Source organism: Oncorhynchus gorbuscha, linkage group LG13 (genome assembly GCF_021184085.1).
Source record: "Oncorhynchus gorbuscha isolate QuinsamMale2020 ecotype Even-year linkage group LG13, OgorEven_v1.0, whole genome shotgun sequence".
Lineage (NCBI taxonomy): Eukaryota > Metazoa > Chordata > Actinopteri > Salmoniformes > Salmonidae > Oncorhynchus > Oncorhynchus gorbuscha.
Genome location: NC_060185.1, coordinates 69,493,709 through 69,509,467, shown reverse-complemented (window position 1 = coordinate 69,509,467; position 15,759 = coordinate 69,493,709). Strand labels below are relative to the sequence as shown.

The following is a 15,759-nucleotide window of genomic DNA, read 5'->3' as shown; positions in this document are numbered from 1 at the left end:
CTTATGTCATCAGCCTTCGAGATTCTGCAGGGAGCCAGGTGCTTTACTAAATTGGACCTTCGTAACGCTTACCATCTCGTGCGCATCAGAGAGGGGGACGAGTGGAAAACGGCGTTTAACACTCCGTTAGGGCATTTTGAGTACCGGGTTCTGCCGTTTGGTCTCGCCAATGCGCCAGCTGTTTTTCAGGCATTAGTTAATGATGTTCTGAGAGACATGCTGAACATCTTTGTTTTTGTCTACCTTGACGATATCCTGATTTTTTCACCGTCACTCGAGATTCATGTTCAGCACGTTCGACGTGTTCTCCAGCGCCTTTTAGAGAATTGTCTCTACGTGAAGGCTGAGAAGTGCTCTTTTCATGTCTCCTCCGTTACTTTTCTCGGTTCCGTTATTTCCGCTGAAGGCATTCAGATGGATTCCGCTAAGGTCCAAGCTGTCAGTGAGTGGCCCGTTCCAAGGTCACGTGTCGAGTTGCAGCGCTTTCTAGGTTTCGCTAATTTCTATCGGCGTTTCATTCGTAATTTCGGTCAAGTTGCTGCCCCTCTCACAGCTCTTACTTCTGTCAAGACGTGTTTTAAGTGGTCCGGTTCCGCCCAGGGAGCTTTTGATCTTCTAAAAGAATGTTTTACGTCCGCTCCTATCCTCGTTACTCCTGACGTCACTAGACAATTCATTGTCGAGGTTGACGCTTCAGAGGTAGGCGTGGGAGCCATTCTATCCCAGCGCTTCCAGTCTGACGATAAGGTTCATCCTTGCGCTTATTTTTCTCATCGCCTGTCGCCATCTGAACGCAACTATGATGTGGGTAACCGCGAACTGCTCGCCATCCGCTTAGCCCTAGGCGAATGGCGACAGTGGTTGGAGGGGGCGACCGTTCCTTTGTCGTTTGGACAGACCATAAGAACCTTGAGTACATCCGTTCTGCCAAACGACTTAATGCTCGTCAAGCTCGTTGGGCGTTATTTTTCGCTCGTTTCGAGTTTGTGATTTCTTACCGTCCGGGTAGCAAGAACACCAAGCCTGATGCCTTATCCCGTCTTTTTAGTCCTTCTGTGGCTTCTACTGATCCCGAGGGGATTCTTCCTTATGGGCGTGTTGTCGGGTTGACAGTCTGGGGAATTGAAAGACAGGTTAAGCAAGCACTCACGCACACTGCGTCGCCGCGCGCTTGTCCTAGTAACCTTCTTTTCGTTCCTGTTTCCACTCGTCTGGCTGTCCTTCAGTGGGCTCACTCTGCCAAGTTAGCTGGTCATCCCGGTGTTCGAGGCACTCTTGCTTCTATTCGCCAGCGCTTTTGGTGGCCGACTCAGGAGCGTGACACGCGCCGTTTCATGGCTGCTTGTTCGGACTGCGCGCAGACTAAGTCAGGTAACTCTCCTCCTGCCGGTCGTCTCAGACCGCTCCCCATTCCTTCTCGACCATGGTCTCACATCGCCCTAGACTTCATTACCGGTCTGCCTTTGTCTGCGGGGAAGACTGTGATTATTACGGTTGTCGATAGGTTCTCTAAGGCGGCACATTTCATTCCTCTCGCTAAACTTCCTTCCGCTAAGGAGACGGCACAAATCATCATCGAGAATGTGTTCAGAATTCATGGCCTCCCGTTAGACGCCGTTTCAGACAGAGGTCCGCAATTCACGTCACAGTTTTGGAGGGAGTTCTGTCGTTTGATTGGTGCGTCCGTCAGTCTCTCTTCCGGGTTTCATCCCCAGTCTAACGGTCAAGCAGAGAGGGCCAATCAGACGATTGGTCGCATACTACGCAGCCTTTCTTTCAGAAACCCTGCGTCTTGGGCAGAACAGCTCCCCTGGGCAGAATACGCTCACAACTCACTTCCTTCGTCTGCTACCGGGTTATCTCCGTTTCAGAGTAGTCTGGGTTACCAGCCTCCTCTGTTCTCATCCCAGCTTGCCGAGTCCAGCGTTCCCTCCGCTCAAGCGTTTGTCCAACGTTGTGAGCGCACCTGGAGGAGGGTGAGGTCTGCACTTTGCCGTTACAGGGCACAGACTGTGAGAGCCGCCAATAAACGTAGGATTAAGAGTCCAAGGTATTGTTGCGGCCAGAGAGTGTGGCTTTCCACTCGCAACCTTCCTCTTACGACAGCTTCTCGTAAGTTGACTCCACGGTTCATTGGTCCGTTCCGTGTCTCCCAGGTCGTCAATCCTGTCGCTGTGCGACTGCTTCTTCCGCGACATCTTCGTCGCGTCCATCCTGTCTTCCATGTCTCCTGTGTCAAGCCCTTTCTTCGCACCCCCGTTCTTCTTCCCTCCCCCCCTCCCGTCCTTGTCGAGAGCGCACCTATTTACAAGGTACGTAGGATCATGGACATGCGTTCTCGGGGACGGGGTCACCAATACTTAGTGGATTGGGAGGGTTACGGTCCTGAGGAGAGGAGTTGGGTTCCGTCTCGGGACGTGCTGGACCGTTCACTTATTGATGATTTCCTCCGTTGCCGCCAGGATTCCTCCTCGAGTGCGCCAGGAGGCGCTCGGTGAGTGGGGGGTACTGTCATGTTTTGTCTTATATTGTCTTGTCATTTTGCTTTTCCTTCTGTTCGTTTTCCCCCTGCTGGTCTTTTTAGGTTCGTTCCCCTTTTTCTCTCTCCCTCCCTCTCTCTCTTCTCTCTGTCGTTCCGTTCCTGCTCCCAGCTGTTCCTATTCCCTAATCAATCATTTAGTCTTCCCACACCTGTTCCCTATCTTTTCCCCTGATTAGAGTCCCTATTTCTCCCCTTGTTTTCCGTTTCTGCCCTGTCGGATCCTTGTATATTGTTCACCGTGCTGTGTCTTTGTATCGCCCTGTCGTGTCGTGTTTCCCTCAGATGCTGCGTGGTGAGCAGGTGTCTGAGTCTGCTACGGTCAAGTGCCTTCCCGAGGCAACCTGCAGTTTATTATCGAGTCTCCAGTCAGTTCTCGTGATTACGAGTGATATTGTTTTTATGCTTTATTTACCGCTCCGATTTGTCTAGGAGTATTGCTATTTCCTTAAACTGGATTAAAGACTCTGTTTTCGCCAAGTCGCTTTTGGGTCCTCATTCACCTGCATAACAGGTACTGGTAGTAAAATGCCATTACACTTTCTCAGCGTACCCAACATGGTCTCAGAACATTTCATATCATTCTTTATGTAAATCCAAGGTACTCCATTTAGTATATCAAATCAAATGTATTTATAAAGCCCTTCTTAAACCAGCTGATATCTCAAAGTGATGTACAGAAACCCAGCCTAAAACCCCAAACAGCAAGCAATGCAGGTGTAGAAGTATGGTGGCTAGGAAAAACTCCCTAGAAAGGCCAAAACCTAGGAAGAAACCTAGAGAGGAACCAGGCTATGAGGGTTGGCCAGTCCTCTTCTGGCTGTGCCAGGTGGAGATTGTAAAAGAACATAGCCAAGATGTTCATAGATAACCAGCAGGGTCAAATAACAATCACAGTGGTTGTCGAGGGTGCAACAGGTCAGCACCTCAGGAGTGAATGTCAGTTGGCTTTTCATAGCTGATCATTATATGTTATGTTTCGTATGGTATGTATTAATGTGTGGATGTCCATCCATTTTGGATGATATGTTACGAGTTGCAAATTGTTGTGGCTAACATTAGCTAGCTCTATGGGTTAGGGCTATGGGTTAAGGTTAGGGTTGAGGTTAGGAGTTAGGTTAAAGGGTTAGGGGAAGGGTTAGCTAAAAGGGTTAAGGTTAAGGTTTGGGGAAGGGTTAGCTAACATGCTAAGTAGTTGCAGTAGCTAAAAAGTAGTAAGTAGTTGAAAAGTTGCGAATTAGCTACTTGCTAATTAGCACAACCTTTGGGTTGTTACACACTTGCGTTATACTTGAGTAATGTAGGGTGGTTCATTTTTCCACAGAAACGAATGTTGCAATGGGACAGTTGTCTTGTTTTTATTGCATGTGGTTTATTGCGCAATTTGGTCGGGGTGTAAGGATGCATGTTTACATTTAATATGACTGCAGTAAAATGCAATTGCCAGTCATCAGTCAACACAGAAAATCATTATTTAGGCTATGTGCTATTCAAGAGAGTCTTTGAGAGGAGGAGTAAACTGACTAAATAGTAATAATCTGCACAGGGTTGAAATACACTCACCGGACAATTTATTAGGTGCACCCATGATATATTCAACCATGACTGATGGTTAGCTGTCGATTGGTCTGCCGGCGTACATACGACAGCTCCGGTGAGCCTCTCCCTGCAGATTGTTGTCCAGGATTGTTGTCCCTGCAGTGGTCCAGTGGTCCATTCATGACTTAGGATATAGAAAAGTACTGTCATGAGTTTATAGCATGAAAAAAAGTGTCCGCTGACATGAGTTCCCTGTAGCACCCTTAGGAAAAAGATATGTTCTAGTCATCCAAGACTATTTCACTTAGAATGTGCTGTAACTGTTGCTCACTGTATCTTAGAGGCATTTTTATTAATGTCACTGCACCCCCTCCTATTGAGAAGTTACCGTTCCTCACCTTCCCTGTTGTGAAACTACGCTCTGGTTAAATGAGGCCCATGGGTCAGGGACAACCCCCATACAATCAGTCCCACCCGGTGTGTGACGGAGCTCAAAACCAAAATGCTGCCCGAGTAACATTTCTGGTCGATTAAGGGTACGCTGGTCCTCCACAGGACTGTTAGAGTAATATGGTCATGTTTTTCACAGTGTGAGTACTGTGGAAAGTGTAGTGTGAACACCATGTCTTTAAAAGTACAGGCAGATCAAAAGTAGGTTCTACAGCTGCACCATCGAGAGCATTCTGACTGGTTGTATCACTGCCTGGTATATCACTGGGGCCAAGCTTCCTGCCATCCAGGACCTCTATACCAGGTGGTGTCAGAGGAAGGCCCTAAAAATTGTCAGACTCCAGCCAACCTAGTCATAGACTGTTCTCGCTGCTACTGCACAACAAGTGGTACCATGAGTGCCGAGTCGAGGTCCAAAAGGCTTCTTATCAGCTTCTACCCCCAAACCATAAGACAGCTAGTCAAAGGGCTAATCAACAGCTAATTAAAGGGCTACCCAGAACCCTCTTTTACACTGCTGCTACTCTCTGTTTATAATCTATGTATAGTCACTTTAACTCTGGCTACAGTTGAAGCCGGAAGTCTACATACACTTAGGTTGTAGTCATTAAAACTCGTTTGGCTATGTTGTGATTTTTCAACCATTCTTGGTCAATACAGACTGGTGCCAGGATAAAGTGACTAAGGGGGCAGTTGAAATCAGCGAGGAGACAATATTTTGGGAAGTTTCTTGCATTGGAATTATATCGAAATCTGCTTATACACTGCATTTGGAAAGTATTCAGACCCCTTCCCCTTTTCCACATTGTGCTACATTACAGCCATATTATAAAATGTATTAAATAAATAAAATCCTCAATCTACACAAATTACCCCATAATTCCAAAGCAAAAACAGTTGTTTTGATATTTTTTCAAATGTATATACTTAAAAAATCATAAATACTTTATTCACATAAATCAAGGGGACTGAATACTTTCCATCCCTACTGCCTTTGATCTGACGGACTCACTCTAAACACAAATTATTTGTTTGTAAATGATGTCCAAGTGTTGGAGTGTGCCCCTGACTATGACTAAATAAAAAAACAAGAATATTGTGCCATCTGGTTTGCTTTATATAAGGAATGTGAAATGATTTATAGTTTTACTTTTCATACTTAAGTATGTTTTTAGCAATTACATATTTAAAACCAAATACTTTTAGACTTTTACTCAAGTAGTATTTCACTGGGTGACTTTTCTATTTATGTATCTTTACTTTTACTCAAGTATGACAATTGGGTAATTTTCCCACCACTGCACACATGCAGCTAACAAAACTATATGTAAATGTCTGCTCTAAAACTGATTGCAGCATTACCGCAAAAACTGGAGGAGGAAAGTGGGAGAAGCTAAAAGGAACGCGTCTGCATTAAAGACCAAATTTTGATTTAAAAAATAAATACATTTTAAAAAGTATACCAGTTCCATTTTAGGACCAACAAATTGACACCTGAGCCATACAGGTTACAAAGTAATTGGGAGATTTCGATGTGCCGATTCCATTGCACAACTGATATACAAAACAACGCCGGATTCAAAACTTTGACATTTTCTATTTAAATGAGAAAACAAAATCCTTGCAACCAATAGAACGTTATGCATATGAGGGATACAACCATCCTAGCTCTGCAGATTTTGCTGCGAAGAGACAGAATCATTAGATCACTTGTTTTGGTACTGCCCATACGTAGCTTGTTTTTGGTCGCAGGTTCAGGAATTGCTGGAAAATCACAACATTTACCTAACGCAAACTCTGCAAATAGCACTTCTGGGTGACTTGAGAAGCCAAAGTAATTTTATCAATAATATAATAATACTCTTAATCTACCATTTGTATAAATTATGGGAATAGAAATGTTCAGAACTTTTGTGAATATCACAGCACAGTTAAAAAATATATGGAAGTCAAAACTGGACGGCTTCAGAGCTAGATGGGAGGGGTTGAGGGGAGCTGAAAAGTGGGACAAAAAAGAAAATATAATTTCCGGTAATGTAAAAGGTACCTTGTCCTTAAAATGTATTTATTATGTATAAGCTGTATTGTTGTCCATTAGTGAACTCCAATTAGGGAGGGATGTTAGGGTTATGGGAAAATAATAAAGGAAAATCAAATATATATTTACCAAAAAAATATATGGGGGATTGGGCATGATACGGACAATTAGACTGATAGAAGCCACAATCCATCTGTAGAATTACAGCTGGTCTACCAGTAAAAAAGACAAAAAGAAACAGAATAGAGCTAAGCAGTCAAAATCCTAGAGGAAAACCTGGTTCAATCTGCTTTCCAACAGACAGTGGGAGCTGAATTCACCTTTCAGCAGGACAATAACCTAAAATACAAGGCCAAATATACACTGGATTTGCTGACCTATATGACGTTGAATGTTCCTGAGTGGTGTAGTTACAGTTTTGACTTAAATCGTCTTGAAAATCTATGGCAGCACTTGAAAATGGCAATGATAAACAACCAACTCGATAGGGATCGAGGAATTATGTACAAACATTTTACAATCCAGGTGTGCAAAGCTCTTAGAGACTTACCCAGAAAGACACAGCTGTCATCTCTGCCTTTGAGGTGAATCTAACATGTATTGACCCAGGGGTGTGAGTACATGTGTAAATTAGCTATTTATGTATTTAATTTTCAATATATTTGCAAAAATGCCATTTAGGGCTATTGTGTGTAGATGGGTGAGAAAAAAAATCAATTTAATACATTTTGTATTCAGGCTGTAACACAATAAAATGTTGAATAAGTGGCATGAATACTTTCTGAAGGCACTGTAGCTGATGTTAGCTAACCCAAGTGGTTTTTGCTTATCTAGCAGCTGACCAGTAGGCCAAGTATTGTCAGGAAGAGAGCAATGTTTTAAAGAGTTTGAGCTGCTCTTAAATCAACCTCTTGACAGAGTAAAAACAGTACACGTCTGCCACCTACTGGCATTAACAGAGAATGCAGCCTGTTTCCAAATGACTTTATTTATTTCCACAGGATCCTCTTATTAACAAAAACCTGTCAACATGACAGATGGTCGGTCTATATGTGAAGTATTTTAAGGGTCGAACCAACAAATAACATAACAGCGAGAACCTTTACAGGGTTTATGTATCATAGAACAGGATGTGGTAATCACGGCGGATATTCTATCAGCAAACAGTATTGCACAGCACGATCATCACCCCACTAGATAAACAGTGTCTGGTAAATACAGTATAACGGAGTTAAAGCACATGCCTTATATAAGTCAACATATACAAGCCTTATTTGTTATTAAGGGATTATTTCACGCAATATTATGCATATTAGACAGGTACAATGACTGCAGACATTAGATTCAACTTTTTTTTGTCTGACATTATGCATGACTCAATTACCACTCTCCAATGTTTTACCTCCCAGAGTTATTGTTGAAAGAAAGAAAAGTACAAAGATGCTGTTTCTTATGTCCAATTAATTTCAACCTGCACATCTACCATTCCAGTGTTTAATTGCTAAATTGTAATTACTTCGCTAATGCGGCCTATTTAATTGCCTTACCTCCCTAATCTTACCTCATTTGCACTCACTGTATATAGATTTTTTCCTATTGTGTTATTGATTGTACGTTTGTTTATTCCATGTGTAACTCTGTGTTGTTGTTTGTGTCGCACTGCTTTGCTTTATCTTGACCAGGTCGCAGTTGTAAATGAGAACTTGTTCTCAACTGGCCTACCGGGTTAAATAAAGGTGAAATAAAATAATAAAAATAATAATAAAATATCAGTAATGGCAAGGAGAAAATGTCAGATACACTTAGTTTCAAACACTTCAGTTGGTTTAAACCTGAAGATGTATTTTCAGTCCAAAAGAAGAAAAACCACCAAGCAATCAATTCAAAGTATAAAAAACAATTGATTCAACACGGAGAACAAGAAATGATAGCGTGTAAGCATAAAGCTTAATGGTTTAAAAACACCACAAAAATCTGGTTGAGTATCAGCCCAGTTACTTGTCAATGAAAATGGAAATATGAATTAAGTCATGTTACTTTGTTAGAATTTATTCTCCAGTTTGATTGTTAATTATGTATGACGCAAATAAACCACACTGACAGTCTCCTCTCCCCCCAATTGTAACCTAATAGATCTTACTGTACATTGATGATAAGTGTCTATCATGTTATTATGTGGACACCCATTCAAATTAGTGGATTTGGGCCATTGTAGCCACACCCATTGCTGTCAGGTGTGTCAAATCGAGCACACAGCCATGTAATCTCCAGAGACAAACATTGGCAGTAGAATGGCCAGTACTGAAGAGCTCAGTGACCTTCATAGGATTCCACCTTTCCAACAAGTCAGTTTGTCCAATTTCCACCCTGCTAGAACTGCCACAGTCAACTAAGTGCTGTTATTGTGAAGTGGAAACGTCTAGGAGCAACAACGGCTCAGCCGCGAAGTGGTAGGCCACACAAACTTACAGAACGGGACCGCCAGGTGCTGAAGTGCCTAGCATGTAAAAATTGTCTGTCAATAACTGTGCTTCCAACAATTCTGTGCTTCCAACTTTGTGGCTACAGTTTGAGGAAGGCCCTTTCCTGCTTCGGCATGACAATACCCTCGTACACAAAGCGAGGTCCATACAGAAATGGTTTGTTGAGATCGGCGTGGAAGAACTTGATTGGCCTGCACAGAGCCCTGACCTCAACTCCATCAAACACCTTTGGGATGAATTGGGACGACTGTGAGCCAGGCCTAATTGCCCGACACCAGCGCCCGACCTCACTAACGCTGTTGTGGCTAAATGGAAGCAAGTCCCTGCAGCAATGTTCCAGCATATAATGGAAAGCCTTCCCATTCAACTAGCAGCCGTCCACATACTTTTGCAAACCAATAAAGCATTACAGTAAATTGTGTGGACCATCAAAGTTTAGTATAGATTCAAAGGAATGATCTCGAAGGCTACATATCCATTTTCAGAATGGGCGCCACTATAAAGCCAAAACAGCATTTTTATCATGGCATGACAGGAATAAACATCCTGCAACATCACAAGAGAAACTACTAGGCAACAGTCCAGCCTTGCCTGATCTTCAATATTTATATTATGTGTTACACACATTAAGTCACAACACCTAAAAACTCAGGTATCATTGTTCATCCTGCTGTTCATTCATTTGCTCTAAAGAACCATGCTTTCTGCCTATGTGATCATCCAGGTACTTGCGACGGGTGAAGCAGCTGCCGCACGCCTTGCACTCGTGTGGCTTCTCTCCAGTGTGCGTGCGCCGGTGCGCGTTGAGAATACTGATCTGGGTGAAGCTCTTGGCACAGTCCTCACACTTGTATGGCCTCTCCCCCGTGTGTATTCTCATGTGGACTTTGAGGTAATTTGGGTTGACAAAGCTCTTCTTACACGCTGTGCACTTAGTCTTCTCTTGCTCTGCCAGATTTGGCCCCTCACTACCCGACACATGTAGCTTCAGATGCATCCGCAGGGAGTCCGGCCGATTGAAGGCCATGGCGCAGTGTTCGCAGTTGAATGGTTTCTCTCCGGTGTGAATCATCTTGTGACGGTCCAAGTGAGACTTCTGGATGAAATGCTTCCCACACACATTGCACAGGTGTGGCCTCTTTTCCTTGTCCGTGTGAGAGTACAGGTGGCGTTTGAGGTATGTGAAGTGGGTAAACTGTTGACCACAATCATTGCATATGAAGTCCTTTGTCCCCTTGTGGTGAACCTGCATATTGTGAATCTTCAGGGTGTTTTTGCTGCCGTAGTCTTTGCCACACTCTTCACAGTGGTAAGGCTTCTCCCCTGTGTGACGCTGAAGGTGCCTACCCAGAGCATCCCTGTTGGGCAGGACCTTTTCACAGAAACTGCAAATATGAAGTATTTTCACCCTTTTCTTTTTCTCTACAGGTGGTCTAAATCTTACTCTTGGTGCCTTCAAACCCGAGGCACCTTGCTTTTTGCCTTTGTTTTTAACAGTGACATTTTCAGAGTCAGAGTTGGAATCTAACTTCACGGTCTTCATGCTCTTGGGTCCTCTTTCTCTCTTTGCAGGTAACACCTCCTGTTCTATCTCCTCCTCTGGATGGTCAGAGCGGTGCCACTTCTCTGCTCCTAAGCCTTTAGGCTCCGTCTGAGAGTCTTGGTCACTCTCCTCACGGAGGTTCTTAGAGTTTGTCTCAGCATCTTGGTCACTCTCTTCTTTATGTAAGTCCTTAGGCAGACTCTTGGAAACATGTTTGCCTGATTCACCATCACTCTCTGCATCACTGGCTTTCTTCGAAGGACTCTTGGAGCTCTTCTTTCTAGATTCCATCGACCTCCTCTGTCTTTTTCTCAGGGTAGTGTCTTCAGCTGCAGCATGTACTTCCGTCTCAAAGTGGTCACTTTCATCTTCCTTCACGTCTTCAAGGGGAGTCCTCGTTCTTATCTTTTTAGACTTGCTAAGTTTTTTTCTAATGGGAGTCTCGTCAGCCTGTTCTACCAACTCATAATGTTCACTCTCAGCTTTGTCCTCGGCATGATGCTTAGTTGTTTTGGGGGTGTTGTTCTGTTTCCACCTCTTTGAAGCAGACGCCACTTCAGTCTCCCCCTCCACAACTACCTCCACCTCAGGCTCAGACACAGTATTATTTGGTTCAGCCTCTGCTTCAAATACATTGAAGTCACTAAATTGCCTGCTCCTTTTTCTGGGGGAAGCCACCACAGTTGGTTTGTCTGACAAGTTGTCATTATCTTCCTCCTTACAGTGAGTATTAGTCTTATTATTTTTTGAGTTGCTGTGCCCTTTCTTTCTTTGTGTGCTCTTCTCTGGCTGCTTGCCAGATTCTGTCCCAGAACAGTCATCATAATCCTTTGTGTGAGACTTGGTTCTTGTCTTTTTTGAGCTGCTTATTGTGATCCTCCTTTTTGGTGGTGAGGCCTCCTTGTCGCTCTCCTCCCCAGACCCAGACACAGGAGAAAAGCCCCTCTCTTCTTCTGTCAGGTGTTTAGAATGCGTCCTGGGACATTGACACCTGGAGTTTCTCTGGGGAGTTCTCAGCTGCCTCTCAGACCTTTGAGTGGGTGTCACCCCTGCCTGTTCTTCTTCATGATAGGCAGCCGGTTCTGTGGGAAAAAGAGGAGCGGGGTTTTATTAATTTTTGAAAGAGCACTAATTTTTAAAATAATTCCCATATAAGCCCCAATTCGTTTTTTTTTTCTCACCTAGGCAAGACATACAATGACGGCCTACCCCAGCCAAACCCAGACAATGCAGGGCCACCCTATGAGACTCCCAATCACGGCCGGATGTGATGCAGCCTGGATACGAACCAGGTACTGTAGCGACGCCTCTTGCACTGAGATGCGTGTTCATTGCGCCCATTCTGCGGCAAAACATTTCTTAAACGGAAGCAAATGAAACGGGGATGGACCTACCTGAATTTATCCAAAATTGTAAAAATGTTTCTCAACAGAATCGAATGAATATGCCCCAGATGTATGTGCTGGGAATCAAAATGATTATTTCTCAGAAGCCTCCTGCTGCAGATTATGCCCAATTGCGCCACGTCATCTGTGTGGTCTAAAACCTCAAAGCGCATGCGTCTCAGGTGGTATTTTTCCATCTGAAAAGGTATGTGTGCTCGCAACCTGTTGACATTTGTTGGTTTCTTGTATCGTGTGAGTCAGTAGCTTTGTTTCAGGGCGTCAGTGTGCTACGAACATACCAGTAAGGGCACTAGCTCTGGTCCAGGATGTTATGTTAACCACTGTTGCTTGTGCACCTAGCTAGTAGCTAGTACACACTAGTTAGTACACACTACCTACCTAGCAGACACGCTAGCTAATACAAACTATCTACCTAGCAGACACTCTAGCTAGTACAAACTACCTACCTAGCAGACACGCTAGCTAATACAAACTACCTACCTAGCAGACACGAACTACCTACCTAGCACACACTCTAGCTATTACAAACTAGCACCATTCGACATCCTGTCTCATCCCATATGTCTCACAGTGTCTGTGGCGTGAGAAGGTATTTGCTGGAACCAGACCGTATAGAGCTCCCCAGCTTGTAGTCTTAAAAAAGAGAAATGAGTTACCTCTGGTTCTTTCAGCCATTCCTATGGGGGAAAAAAAATGGGTTTTGGGATAAATGCCAAAAATAAGGTCTGAAGTTAACACAGGCTTGGAGATCTTATATGCTTTGTTCTATGAGATAATATTAGTCAGTTAACATTACCTTCATGAATTATGAAGCCTTTGTGAGCTTTTTATTACATAAATGCACCACAATTAATTTAAAGTGACATTAGCTGATGAACATGATCGCATTGAACCAGACATATACGACCTCCTAAACCTGTGTTTACCACAGACCATATTTTTTACATTTTTATTTAAAAGAAGGCCTGTGTTCCATGTAGGCTTACACTGGCATAACGTTTTGATAACAGCATAAATCTTTCTAGGACAAGTTGACTTTTATCAATATAGTTGCCTGTATTTACCCCCCAAAAAGGAAATACTAATTTGCTGCTAATGTGACTATCATAAAGAACAACAAATGCCTTTATCTGGACGAGACTACCGAATCGAGGCACAGTTAAGAATCTCGGATTAACTATCTAATGTTAGCTGAATGTAGTCATTCAATTTGCTACTTTTCATTAAATGTAAAATTCGGTGACTGTTTTGTGCAAGTTTTAAATGGACAATACCTGTTAGCAAAGGTGTAAGTGCTTGCAGGGATTTGTAGTCTTTGATGCTAATTAGCATTTTCGAATCAGCGTAAATAGTGCCAAATATAGTGATAAAAGTCACCTAGTCGAGAGAGATTGACATGTTTATCAAAACGTCACGCTTGGGTAAGCCTACACGAAACACAGCCCTTATTTTAGGTGTTTCTAAAAAATCCCCTATGTGAAAAATGATTGGAAACATTTTCGTCTTTGACCGCTAGGTTTTATGAGTATTATGGCACATCCACTGTGGGACTCTATTGTTATCTCTCAGCCTTTGCTGCTTCAGTGCTGTTCTGTCCCACTGGGTTGTCACACTAGTTACTACAGCCACAAAGTCATATACCCCGACTTTCTCCGATTTGTATTCTTAAAAATATGTGATTTTGAACCCAACTTTAACCACATGCCTAATTCTATCCTTAAATTAAGAGCAAAAAGCTCATTTTTGTTTATGTATTTATACGATAGACTCAATTTTGACGTTGTGGCTGTGGTAACAATCCAGACGTCAATTAAACGTATATTCCAAGTTGGTTCAACGTCATTTGACGTGGAAACAACGTTGATTCAACCAGTGTGTGCCCAATGGCATCAGACATTGCTAATTAGGTCGCGATGCTTGACCCCTAGACGATGCACGTTTAAAACTCTACTTGCAGAACTTGTGAATGACTATGCTAGCTATAGATGCTAGCTAACACTACCGCCTTGGCTGAAACATAAAGCAGCAAATAGCTAGCTGGTGACGTTAACATTTTGCTATACATTAGCATGCCACCTACTTCTTTTCGACATCCATGTTCCAGATTTATCTGAAAGAGCGTTTCCAATATCGTTAAGGTATAATTTCATAAACGTCCACTCTACCTGCTCACTATCGCCCATTGTTGACAACTAGCTAGCAGGCTAGCTACAAGAAAAAATGAAAGCAGCAAAATACAGTACATAATACCGCAAAGTCAATGAATAGCGACTGGGGACCGCTTGGAGTTTCCACTAGCTACCACAGCGATAAAGTCAGAATTGCCTATATTGTACGAATTCATGAGAACAAAAATGATATTTTTGGTCTTAATTTAAAGTTAGGGTTAGGCATAAAGTTAGCAGTGTGCTTAAAGTTAGTTTTTAAATAAATGTCTAAGAAGATAAAATGTGGACATAGGCGGGGTTTGTGACTTTGTGGGTGGGGTAACAAGTGACGACCCTCCACTTGTGAGCAGTTTACCGCAGCCTTGTGTTGAGGTGGGACGTGAAAGGTCTCCAGCCCAGCAGTGGTGGGAAAACTACTCAGTTGACATACTTGAGTAAAAGTAAAGATAGCGTAATAGAAAATGACTCAAGTCAAAGTGAAAGTCACCCAGTAAAATACTACATCAGTAGAAGTATTTGGTTTAAAATATATTAAAGTATCAAAAGGAAATGTAATTGCTAAAATGTACTTAAGTATCAAAAGTAAAAGTACAAATAATTTCAAAGGCATAATTTTCTCGTTTTTTTATTGACGGATAGCAGGGGCACACTCCAACACTCAGACATATTTATAAACAAAGCATTTGTGTTTAGTGAGTCTGCCAGATCAAAAGCAGTAGGGGTGACCAGGGATGTTTTCTTGATAATTGAGTGAATTGGACCGTTTTCCTGTCAAAATGTAACGAGTAATTTTGGGTGTCAGGGAAAATGTAGAGTAAAAAGTACATTATTGTCTTTATGAATGTAGTGAAGTAAAAGTAAAAATATAGTAAAGTACAGAAACCCCAAAAAACTACTTAAGTAAGAGCATGGCGCTTGTAACGCCAGGGTAGTGGGTTCGATTCCCGGGATCACCCATACGTAGAATGTATGCACACATGACTGTAAGTCGCTTTGGATAAAAGCGTCTGCTAAATGGCATATATTATTATTATTAAAGCATTTTTTACTTAAGTACTTTACACCAATGCAGCCTAGTTAGGTGAAAGTAAATAACTTGAAGATAAACTTTAATTTACTTAATTTTAGTTTTGAAACTGTTGAAATAACAAATATTTTCAAGTCTCTGTTATTTTGAGTCACACTCAGACAGCTCCCACCCAGCTGTTTGTTCAGTCTAGTTCGGTGACTGTCATCTATCTGCGTCATCAATGATCCCCATCCCACGTCACAATGTAAAAATAAAGGAATGAACAAATAAGAAACAGCAATAGAGAAATGTAGGGAGGAGAATGAGATATAAATAATTGCGTCAGTGCTAATGAGCCTGACGTGATGTTTTTCTGTCTTTTTTAATCAAGTCTCGAAGGCAGAAAGAGATGGAGGGAATGTTTTTTCATGGCACACACATACATACACACAGACTCTGGTAGAGATTTATACAGCTCTCTCTGATTTATCACAGTTATGTAATTGAAAGTGGGATTGTCCTTTATTTTCTCTCACACTATCAGTCAACACTCTTACTAGAATACCGGCTGCACGTCATTCAAT

The 15,759-nt window shown here is 42.6% G+C and overlaps 1 protein-coding gene across 6 annotated transcripts; it reads right to left on the bottom strand.

Moving 5' to 3' along the window:
- Nucleotides 1–9,315: 9,315 nt before the first annotated feature.
- Nucleotides 9,316–14,392, bottom strand: LOC123993431 (zinc finger protein 37-like). Of its 6 annotated transcripts, none has more exons than XM_046295566.1 (4): nt 14,079–14,392; nt 12,655–12,675; nt 11,774–11,950; nt 9,316–11,674 (listed from the first exon to the last, which is right to left on the bottom strand). In XM_046295566.1, the coding sequence occupies exons 1-4, from the start codon at nt 14,179–14,181 to the stop codon at nt 9,705–9,707; spliced, it is 2,271 nt and encodes a 756-aa protein (XP_046151522.1). In that variant the 5' UTR covers nt 14,182–14,392; the 3' UTR covers nt 9,316–9,704. The 6 variants fall into 6 exon arrangements, with proteins under 6 accessions (XP_046151522.1, XP_046151524.1, XP_046151523.1 ...); XM_046295568.1 differs by having other exon boundaries at nt 11,774–11,934; nt 14,079–14,391; XM_046295567.1 differs by having other exon boundaries at nt 14,164–14,391.
- Between the last annotated feature and the right edge of the window lie 1,367 nt (nt 14,393–15,759).

Coding starts and splice junctions, on each gene's coding strand:
- LOC123993431 (XM_046295566.1), bottom strand. CDS start 14,181: ATGGGCGATAGTGAGCAGGTAGAGTGGACGTTTATGAAATTATACCTT. Junction 11,951..12,654: donor AATGGCTGAAAGAACCAGAG/GTAACTCATTTC, acceptor CTTCCGTTTAAG/AAATGTTTTGCCGCAGAATG. Junction 11,675..11,773: donor TCATTGTATGTCTTGCCTAG/GTGAGAAAAAAA, acceptor TTTTTCCCACAG/AACCGGCTGCCTATCATGAA.